Raw genomic sequence first — 11,825 nt, forward strand, 5'->3', positions numbered from 1 at the left:
TCTGTGCTGTAAAAAGAAACATGGACAAAGTGGCAGAGCATGCTGGGCTTGAGCACTAAGAAAAGCTTGAACTGCATCTGGGTCCCAGAGTGGATTAGCAGAGTTTATCAGCACCAGCACACAGTGGCACTCATTGGTTGCAAACTGCTGTGGATAAGTGACTGCAGAGAGCACCGAGTCCTTGGCCTTGGTCAATAACAGCCCTCGGGGCACACGGGGTGCTGGTCAATTAGAAAATGCTGAAACAGTTTCTTGGTCGATGTATTCACGGTCACAGTCTAATCTACTATGTATTTTGCAAACACTCCAGTGGATTCACGTTGTACTTTCACTTGAAATTAAATTCTTATTGGGTGATCTTAACGTGTGGGTTAAACTGAAGAGGGAGAAAAGCAAACGGAGAATGAAGAGTGATTAAAAAAAGACCTATTTGTTTTTGTTACATATAATATTACAGCCCATGTTATTGTGTATCTGCTTACAGAGAAAAAGGAAGAATATTAAAAGACAGTGTGTAAAATTCTACTTTCTCCCCTAAAAATCCCAGTTATGGATGACTGGATTTTCTGCCTGCCATACACATTTTAAAAAGCTATCTCTAAAACATTTTCCCGTGTAAGGGAAGCTGCTTCACCTCACTGCCACACCATGTAACATTCATTGGAGGTGTCAAGGATTTAGACATAGTTTACATTTAAGAAGAAGAACACCTTCCATATGTTTCCTGCCTGACCTTTGTAGAAAATACAGATCATCCCTGACATGCTGCATGCATGTTTAAACATGGCTAAAGGCTTTTACGTTTGACAAAGACCATCTGCATTTGTGCAGTATCAGGGCTAACACGTGTGCTGTTGTTTTTCCAAACCTCTTCAAGGTTCTTGAAAGTGTTGTAAGGAGTAGGCAGATAAAAAAGTAAAAACTATAATTTTTATGAAAGATTGTAGATTGTTCATTTTAGTGATGAGTGTAGAGCTATATGAATTTGTGATTTTAGAATACTTCTGCAGCATTATATATGATTTTGGTTTGTTTAAAATACTCGTTGGCTGGTTGATTCAACCAAATATGCATATGGTCATGGCTTCAGAAAAAACAGCATCTGAAAAGCACGGTACTGTGTGACACTGCAGATATAATTTAAGCACTGAAAGCCAAATGTTTAATTTCTTCTTTTGCCCAAATGCTGAGTTCCAAGGATCAGCAAACACTAAGGAGGTTAGGGTTATAACTTTGTGCCAAAAACATTGAAATACAAGTTTCTCAATATCAGAACATAATTAAAATAATATATTACAACTTCAAATGAACAACAAGACCTGAAAAATTTCACTGTGTCCCTATTTCTTTTCAAACAAAAATGAAACTGAAATGAAAATGCTTTGTTATAAAACAAAGAAACAAACAATGAAACTCAGGGTGAGTACCAGTGGAGTGGAAAATATTCAGGATGGTTGTGAATCTTCCCATGAATGGACATGCCATGCAAATTCAACCCGAACAAACAAACAAACATGAAAAGATTTGGTTTGCAAAGTTTTGTACGAATGAACCACAAGATTTCTGGAACGTCCTTTGTCTATATGCACAGTCCCATGCTAAACACAGCATATCAGCACAATCACGCCACGTCATATCAACTGTCAAGCACGGAGGTGGAGGGGTCATAATTTGTTTTTGTTTTTTTTGTTTGTTTTTACAGCCACAGGACCTGAGCACCTTGTGCTCACTGAATTCCTCTGTATACAGACAGTGACTCCAAATAGCAGCAAATCTACAACAGGATGGCTGAAAAAGAAAAGAATTATGGTGTGGCAATGGCTCAGTCAAAGTCCACACCTCAAACTGATGCACTGAAATAACCACGAGGTGTTGTAATATACAGAATAAAGTTTGTCATCGTGGCATCAGTGTGCAGTGTGCAACATTGTGTCCTTCCCTCTGTCCAAATCAAATTTACTACAAAACTGAAATAAAATTAAATACGCTGTTAAGAGAGGAAAAAAATACATCCATAAAATACAGTTTAATATCACAGTACTGAAAAAGCACAATTAAATAGCAATATGTGTGTTTTATGTTATTAAAAAGGTCAAACATAATTACGTCCTTTCACCAAAACTGTGTTGAAACTGTGACATGACACAAACCAGAAGTAAATATCTGATTATCTTTGATTAAAAATGTGTTTATCTTTTCCTGGAGGTGAGTTAAAATGTTAAGATCAGGGAGCTGTCAATGTAGTTACATCATGGTTGGAGTTTAGATGTAGATAAAAATCATAGATCTCTTTCTTGCCCTTTTAAATTTTGCCCTTGAGTCAAAAACTGTGCTGCAGTAGTTATCATGAATCACAGAAACCATAACGGATTCGGATTATTTGTTGCCATCAGCGGCTGTCACAGATTTAGTCGTACTTCCAAGATTGATATTTCTGTCAGTGAATCCACCTGCTCTTATTCACTTTTTAATCATTCCAGAAAGATTTTTCTTTTCTTTTTTAAAAATTTGTTGCCTAATCTGCATTTAAGACACAAGAAGTTCAGTAAAGTTAGGGCGAGAGCACATAATCATTGATACCTGGTGTTAAAATGCACTCTGTCAGCATTGCCAGCATCAGCAACCTGACACAAATGGTTTGATCACTAACTGCATCATTTTCAACTTGTGTTACTTTAAGAAGTAAAAATCTTTTATGACTCTTTTTGTGAGAGTGATCAAAAACTATGTCAGTTTTTCAAGCTGTACTGTGCAGCTATGAAACCCCTCAAACAAGGTCCGCAGACAATGGAAAGTTCATCAGCAGCAGGAACACAGGATCAGCAGCCCTGAGGGAGCAAGAGTAAGATGAGCTGACTGAACTAACACCAGCAGTCCAGAAGCTGTTGAAAGGTACGGCGGGGGTGGGGAGGCTGGAGGTTCAGTGTTTTGATGCTTATCCTTTGACACGTGAAAGAAGTCAAGTACTATGACCAGAATCCAACATTGTTCACGTATTTGGCTTCAATATCTGCTGATTGTCCTATTCATTCACTACATAATAGATTCTTTACACTAGTTTTTACCAGATATAAATTCTCTTAAACCACAAAGTGACTAATTAAAAATTTCTGTTTGTGACCTTACTTTAGCAGTTTTCTGTTTTTCACTTTGTTCCAGTTGTTCACTCACTCACTAGATCTGGGCATTAAAAACTACTTGGTTAAGTTTAGGAAAATATGCGTTTGATACATCTACTCACAATATTTACCCTGCAATTTATCCTTAGCCAATGTATTTTATAGCGATCCTTTACAAGCATCCATGAGTGACAAGCCGGGAGTGAGTACCCATTTCATTATTGCGGTAACCTTATAACAAACCCGGGAGACGACGGTAACTTTACAAGAAGTCAGTGACTTTTATTCATGCAACTCTCTGAACCTTCATGCTAATTAGCTGAATGCATCCCCTGGTTTAAATAAGGGAAAGATCACAGTCACACCAAATCTCCTCGGGTGTCTAAAAATGAACGTCCATCTTTGCTCCAGCTCATCTGAAGCCACATTTCAATGTCCAGGGTAAGGATCAATATTGTCTGTGATGTAGCAAGAGCACAAAAAGGGGAAAAAGCTGACTTCCTGAAACATGACTTTATTCAAAATCACCAAACAGGGTCTTGAAAGAGGATGACTGTTTATAATTTTATGACATATCAGATTAACATTTAGTTGATTTAGGTGCTGTGCTGAAATGTGGCAACCCCTTGCAACTCTCTGTTATCACTTTTTTAATCGCATTATAGATAGCTGGACATTTTAGATTGTGTTACAGCTGTTGCAACTGATGTTAAACACTCACAATTAACACTACCGCTCACTTTTAACAACATAAAAACTAAATATGCAAATCCTAATAGACCTGTTTACTGAATACCTTTTCATGAGGTCATAAAAACTGATTTCTTTAGTAACCTGTCACTTTTACCTGTGGTACAAGGAAGTTTTTACATTTAATTTAAATAACAGTGACAATAAAACTACAGTTTTATTCAATTAAAGATTTCATGACCTTTGTTTGGATACATTTAATTTTGCTTCTTCGGGGACAGATCATTCCCATCTAAAACATCCAAACTAGCATGTGCTTCAGTCTTGTAACCACACTGTTCTAATTAAAATAATCATAGACTTTCTTTGAACTAATGGGCTGCATAACCATAAAATATTCATGTCTGTCTGGAATTCATTTGTTTGTCGTTTATAAAGCAGAAAGCTTGCAATATGAGTTAAATATTTGCCTTTTGAATGCATATCTAATGTTTCATTTAACAGCCGGTATATTTCTTTCATGATTAATTAAAATGTTTGGGGGTTTTTTTTGCTCTGTTATTTGATGCTAGGGACTCCTTGGGGCAGAGCTTCTATGCTGAAGATATCATTTTAAAGTAAATGCTATTTATCATATTCTGATTTTAATTGTTTTCCCCTAAAAATACAACAAACTTGTCTCCATGTTTTCAACCCTCCATCTTTCGCTGCTGCTTCTTTGGCATTGTAAGCTACAATAACGTCACAGCAGTGCAAGACCTGACTTTATTACATATTAAAAGTATAGTCCGTACTTTAATAAATAAGAAATGTGCATCTTGCATGGTCATAAAAGACATTCCCCCCACACTGAGGAACCCCTATGCAGAGCCCCCAGATGTGAAATAGATCACACTCCCTTCACTTCCTCTCCTTCTGCCAGCTCCTCTTTCCACTGCAAAGAAAGAAATCATTCAGTTTTGGCCTTTTTTGAAAACATACCCCCCCCAGCCCCCCTACCCCTCTTCCCTTCCCCTACCAACCCCTCCCAACAGCAGGCAGGGGCACACAGACGACCACACTCTCTAGCCAAACCCTAATTGTGTGTGCGTGTGTCTGCATTTTTTCCCCTTGACATGAAGAAGGGGAGCAGAGCAAGTATTTATGCGCTCCACTTGGAAATCGTAGTCCTGGAGCTTTTGAGTTGATTTGCGTAACTGAAAGAGTGGAAGTGGCAGAATCTAGCATTTTTCTATCCGAATAAATTCCCGGACGCAGGTAAGTTTGGTGATTGGATTTATGAAAATCTGAGTTTAGTGTACAGTATTAATGGGAAAGCGCTGCTTTCTCACTGTGTACTCCCCCTGGCAGAAGTAGATAAATTTGAATTCATGGCACTTGTATAAAGTTTTGTGTGAAAGAGCTGCTGTTGGTGTGGACGGCTGCTTTTGAGTTGAACGGAAATTTAAAGAGATGTTTTTTGTTTGTTTTTTTCACTGTCAGGAAAAAAAGCATATGCATATAAAAAGGTCACATCATAGTATTCATATATTGCGTAGTTGTGTGCATGCAAAAATGTCTCCACTTTTTATGACTATACTAACAAAAACGTCTCTAACTTCCAGGCTTTAACACTACAGTCTCTGCTCTGCTACCTCACTGTTACGACTCCTTGTCCCACTAACACTGTAGCAAGTCTGTGTGTTGTGACATTTGTGAAGCCCACCTGTTCAGGCTTTAAGAAGAGGGGCGGGGGGGCAACAAGACTGAATTATAGGGACACCAAAAACACAGGTTTGCTTTAACCCACAGACATGGAAGAGAGCACGGCCACATTTAGAGATTTGATTGGAAATGCATTTCTGCAAGTTACATCATTTTCACTTTGATTCCAGCAATTCAAATTTCAATAATCTGTTTGTCCTTTTTTCCCTGCTATTTCATGTAGATTTGCTACATTTTATTCTATAAAAAGACAATTTAAAGATGCCGACATGCACTTCAGAAAAGAGTGATGACCAGTTGATTATGAGGGTAACTGAAAGGGTTTACTGAATTAAAATCAGTTTTTAAATCAGCAGAACAGCATAACAAAAACTCTGCTTAATGCATAGAACAAACAGCTAAAGTGTCCTAATGCTGGTGTTTGAGCTTATGGCTGCTTTCCCTCTGCAGACAAGCTTCTTCTATTTTAAGCCAAAAGAAAAGTCAGCCTATAAAAACAGAGCCTTCCACTGAAGCCAAAAAAAGGTCACTATGGGCCACGGAGAGTCGAACACAAACCCTGTTTCAAAACCGTAAGACGCCAGCGTGGAAACTGTTCAGACATTTTCCAAAGACAAAGGTAACTGCTGCCGCCACTCTGTGATGTAGACGGGAGCACATGTGCCTCTGGTCAGCGGGGTTTTTAATAGAATGAAATAATGCCTCTAAACGTCATTTCAGCACGTCCGTGACTGCTGCGGCGGGAACTGAACGCAGAGACAATAACATTTTTCAAGATTAATTGCATTTCCATTTGGCTGTATTATGTCATTAGGCTGAAAGTTGTCACTCTTGGCCATAAGGTTTGGATTTATTAACATCCAAACGAGTGCAGTGGAAGTTCACGGTGATAAAAAGTTTTGGATATGCTGCATCTCCACACTTGCAGGGCATTAAATGTCTTTGAACGAGTGCTCTCCGCTTATCACAGGTTTCACATTGAATTCACCCACTAGTTTCTCTGGCTTGTTAATCTAATCTGCTGGAGTGAGTCAGCTTACACAGAAGTTAAACACAAAGTGTAGACTTATGCAGGGCTTTTTCTAATATACAACCAATTAGTTTGAGGACAACATTGGAGGATATCTACATTATCGCACAGCTGTTTGCAAGGACTAAAATAGTCAAAATAATAAACCCCATTTGTACAGCATGAGATTTTTCCTGATCAAAATTCTGTTACAATGCGCTTGTCAGTCAAAAGAAAGCTTTCTCCTTACTCTAACATAATGACGTCAGGCTCTGTGTCTGTGCCTCAAGGTTTCTGTTGGCTACTTGTCTTACAGCAGCCACAGCAAGCAGTGTGTGAGGTCACCATTTAAACTAATCACAAACAGAAGGAGACAACAGTTGGTCGTTTGATGGGCTTTTGCCCTGCAACAGCTCATCTTTTAAAAAAAGAGAGAGAAAAAAAGGAGACAGTGTTTACAGTGTGCAGCTGGCAGGAGTGGACATTTGTAACAGAGTAATAGGTGGAAGTCAAGCAACTCTGATTTCTAGTTCAGCTGTTGGGAGCTAAAATACTTTCAAGGCTGCTGTGAAAGTAAACCAAATGTGCTCTGACAGCAGAAAAAGGTCTGCAATGCCTCAACCTCAGACCAGACTCGGTTTGAAAAAAACAACAACCATATATATATATTTCCAGATGGAGAAGACAGAACCTTAAATGGGACATGATAAAGTGACAATGCAGCTGTTTCACTGAAAACTGCAACACATGGGAAGGAAGAGCTTCTCATGTGTTGAGCTTGGGATAACAAGCCTTTACTCTTGTGTTTACAAGGTGAATAGATGTCATGAAAGATCCCAAGACAACCGCTGGTTACCAGAAACCACACACACCCTGCTGCAAGGGTACTATTGTCAGCTCTTACAACCCTAGCGTGACAAAACTCCATGCTGTGGCTCAACCACAGAATGTAAAGCACGCTCTAGTAAATAACCACAACCCAAGCCACATAAAATGTTCCCCTATTTATACTTTTTTACAGCATTTACAGAACATGGAAAGGGTTTGTTTGGTTTAACCCATCACATTTGAATTGAACATTTTCCCTTTAAAGGCACAGGCAAAGCTGAAACAATCAAAAAACATTTGAGGGACTAAAAGTATTTATTATTTATTTATTCATTACAAAAAAGTACACAAACAACAAAAAAATGTTGTGCAATCTGAGCATTAAAATTAAAAACTTGAACATCTGAGAGGATGCATCTAGTTTCCACCACTGAATTTGACAGACTTTGTCAGACTGAGCGTGACAGAAGGAATCACAACAAATGTCGGCCAATGGACGTACAGTTAAAGGAGCATCCAAAGAAGCAGAGTCTTCCAGATGGAATGATGAGGATGGCTTTCCCATTCTGCGAAAAATCGTGTGGGCAAATAGATGATCAGTATCAGAAATGGTGGGATCATCTACAGCTAATCTCTGTATGTAAGAGACGAGGCTGTAAGCCAATAGCTGGAGACACTGCTGGAGTAGAATCACTGCATGAGCTCGGGAACACTTCCCCAAACCATCGTCATCACTGCATCCACAAGTCAAAACTATGCCATGCAAAGCACACTCATACATGGCCAAGATCCACAAACTCTCTGCTTGTTTAAGGACTGAGGTAACATGAAAAACTGTTCAAACTGTTTTTGGGGTCTGAAAGAAAAATTTTCAATTCTGTTTGGAAATCATCCTCTGGGCTACAGATAAAAGGGATTGTCCAGTTTGATCAGCATCAGTAATCGGGGGACATGAGTGCACATGGCATGACGCAGCAAACATTTAGAACATTTTGAACATTTTGAATAACATTTTGAATAACCACCTGGCTTTTCTTGCTGTTAACTCTTAGTTAGAAAAACAGTTCCAACTTGTTAAACTCGTTATCTGCTGGAGATAATTTTTCAGCATCACCTGGATGTCCTTGTTTGGCCTTCTCGCAAAGGAAGACATCATTTTTTATCGACTAGAACAAAATGAAAGAAAACATTCTCACTTCAGACGAGGGTGAGAACGCAGCGAACCTGAGCTGTTGACCTGTAGCTTAACTGAGTTAGCTGTTAACACGTCAAGTGTAAAACATTGTGGGGCAGAGGCGTTGCATCTGAGACCGCCCAGGCACGTTAAGTTCAACAGCAACAACAAATGAGACCAAATTTACATTTATAAAAAATACTTAGAAGTGCTGATTTATTTATTTCAAAAAAACAAAAAAACAGCCTCCAGTTATACTAGTCCACGTATGTGGCGTGTCTGCCTGTTCACAACGGTTGATTGACCAAATTAGTGCAGTCTTTCACACAATGAAAACATCTGGCACACTGTGAAATTAAAAATTCAACAGAGCAGGCGCAGCACGTTTAAAATGAAGTCTTCAGTTTCCAGATTCCTGCAGAGTGTTGCTTTAAACTCATTTTTGCTTATCGCAGCTGCATATTTAGAAATGTTTCCGCCAAACGTGAGACCATAAAAATATCTTAAATGTAAATAGGATGTAAATAAGCTCAACTTCAGCACTGAATACATGGTGTTTGTGCCATTTATACAAATTACATGCATGCATTGTATGTTATGAATTCTAATTTACAACATGAAGAGTACCCCAGCTTTTTTATTAATTAAGTATGTAAGTGAAGTAAACCAGCCCACTTGCATATTTATCTCACTCAGTTTTATTATCTTCACCAGCTGGCCAAGTTCACAGTCACACACTTCTACCTCTTTTCAGGTTACCATGCGATATTGTTGGACAAACGTCATCTTGGCTTTGGTATCCATGGCAACCCTAGCACTGTGCCAAAGTGGAGATGGGGACTGGGGTTCAGGCTTTGACATCTACTCTGTGATAATGGCCACCAATAACACATTGCAGGCTGTTGGTGATGAGCCTGCGAAGGTCAAAAACAGCCACGACTGGACCACATCGGCAGCATCCTCACCGTCACCTACACCTGTGCTCCACCACGAGCCCCAGCCGGACAGGTGCTCGGTCCACTTCAGCACCAACACTGCTTCAGCTCGAAGGCTGAAGGCCCAGAGAGAGGAGCTGGCCTACCTGCAGGCCATACAGCATGGGAACAAGGCAGTGATGGAAAACTTGGTGCAATTTGTAGGGAATGAGCTGGGAGATCAGCGCTATGAAGATGTGATCAAGGAAAATGTCATTGGCATTCAAGAGGACCAAAAGAGCTGGCACGAGGTGGTAGAAAAAGCAGAAGAGGATCTAAAAAAGCAGCTGGAGGGAGATGTACCGGACTCCTTCTCTGGGATCCACAAGTGAGTGCAGTAAATCAAATGTGTTTGTGCCAAACGTCATAAAGTTAACAGCTGAAATGTAAAGACGACAGTTAAAAAGAAAAAGAAAAAGAACCTGCTGTTTGTTTCTGTTGTTAAGATTAATTAACTGTGGTAGCACATATACTGAAGATATTGTGGGGAAAGACGATGTAAAAAAGAAAAGATGTAGGTTGACTTAAGTCTATCACCAGGCAGTTGCTGGTTATTGAAATGTGAAATTCTGAATATTTTTCCTCTCTTAGATTTATGATTTATGTTAAATGGGCTTTGTTTGAGGTTTGGAATTTTTAATTGATAAATACAAGCGTTGGAAAAATTTGATAACCATTTTTCATCATTTCCATCAATCATAAATTAAAACACTACCCATGTAAACAAAAAGCAAAACTAGATTAAACTACATTAATCATTAATAATAAAATAGTAATTGTTTACCAAACTGAGACTCATTTTAGGTATCTGAAGCTGACGCACTGTGTAAAAAAACTATTTCTAATATAAAAGAGAAACAGAGTAACAGGTGGGTTTTTTTGGAAGTACTTAAACACCCCGCAATTAGAAGAAATACATCTCTGGATAATCAGCAGGTGACACAGGGAAAAATGCACTGAAATGAAAAAGATTGAGGACTAAATACACACAAGGGAACTATGGTAACAAGGCGAAGATGAACTCAATCAGACAATAACAAGGGCAGGAGAAGAACAAAGAACAAAAAGTATCACATAGAGACCCGATGGCATATAAGTGATAGTTTCTTGAGCACATGTGACCCCCCGTTATATTTTCATGCCCTCGCATTTTCTTTTTCTTACCCTCTGCTGTTGTTTCTTCTTGTGTCCGGTGCTTTCTCCTTGTCATCACTCACTCGGCCGGCCACCTGGACTGTTGGTCCTTCGGAGCAGAATCAGAGAGGAGTCCTTGGCCTTTGAAGACATGCTTCGTGCTGCAGCGGACATCGCCAGCAGGCTGGAGAGCTCAGCACAGGCCCTGCACGCTTCATTCACCAAGCAAATGAAAGACATTGTGAAAATCCATCGCTGAGAAAGCATTGAAAAGTGTTTTGAAAAGTGTTCGCGCATCATCCTTGAACTTGTGAATGATGTTTGGCATTCCGTGAGGTCCCAAATTCAAGAAATATACCCTCTCGCCATTTTATAATTGTATTTTTATGTACATGTGCTGAGCAGTTCTGGGATGCAACAGTGTGTTAAGGTTAAACTTCACATCAACTGAAGCAGTCAACGAAGATGGATTGTTGACACCTCCCTTTCACTGAATATCTCCACGACGGATGACATACGATTTTCCATCCACGCATTATTCGTGGAATTTTTGTGAGGTCAAATATGGGAACAGCATGCAGTGCAGCTTTGAGCTAAGCTCCGTGTTTATGGATCAAAATAGATGGGCCTTCGGAGAACAAAACATAATGACTCTGTTACTCTTCTCCAGGGGAAGCTATGGGTTGGCCATCTGGTTCCAGGGTAAGGGTGGAGTCTGGGATATACTTATAATGACTATGTGGTAACAGAGATTTTGTTTCTGCAACAATAAGTGAGGGAGGGGACTGGAACAACTAATAAAGGGTTTGTTTTCTTAAGAGAAATATCCAGGGGGATAAGTTTCTATATAAATATTAAGACAGATCCTATGATTAGAGGGGGGGGGGGGGGGGGGGGGGGGATAAACTGTCTATGCATGATATGTTTGCACAGTTTCCTGGCTTAAGCAACTTATTTAAACAAGGTTTCTCTTTAATCCCGGTAGGACTTCCTGGAGGGGGATGCCTTTTCATTTTTTAAAATAAAATATGTAGCATTATATTATTACGAGTTTAGAAAATAGATTTATGTTCAATCCTATAAACGGCAAAATTTTACATAAATAAAGCACCTTGTTGTTTGATGTTTTTTACACTTACATTTTTTTTTAACAAAAATATTCATTATGGTGTTTTCACAGCTCCTAGTTAGTT

General features: G+C 39.2%; 1 protein-coding gene across 1 annotated transcript; it reads left to right on the forward strand.

The window, feature by feature from the left end:
* Positions 1-4,942: 4,942 nt before the first annotated feature.
* Positions 4,943-11,490, forward strand: LOC146557731 (uncharacterized). The gene is made up of 3 exons (XM_085247970.1): positions 4,943-5,066; positions 9,279-9,826; positions 10,753-11,490. The coding sequence occupies exons 2-3, from the start codon at positions 9,285-9,287 to the stop codon at positions 10,889-10,891; spliced, it is 681 nt and encodes a 226-aa protein (XP_085104096.1). The 5' UTR covers positions 4,943-5,066; positions 9,279-9,284; the 3' UTR covers positions 10,892-11,490.
* Positions 11,491-11,825: the final 335 nt, after the last annotated feature.

Source organism: Mchenga conophoros, linkage group LG15, assembly GCF_057382185.1.
Source record: "Mchenga conophoros isolate Kocher_MC1m ecotype Shallow Benthic linkage group LG15, M_conophoros_male_GT1.1, whole genome shotgun sequence".
NCBI classification, from domain to species: domain Eukaryota; kingdom Metazoa; phylum Chordata; class Actinopteri; order Cichliformes; family Cichlidae; genus Mchenga; species Mchenga conophoros.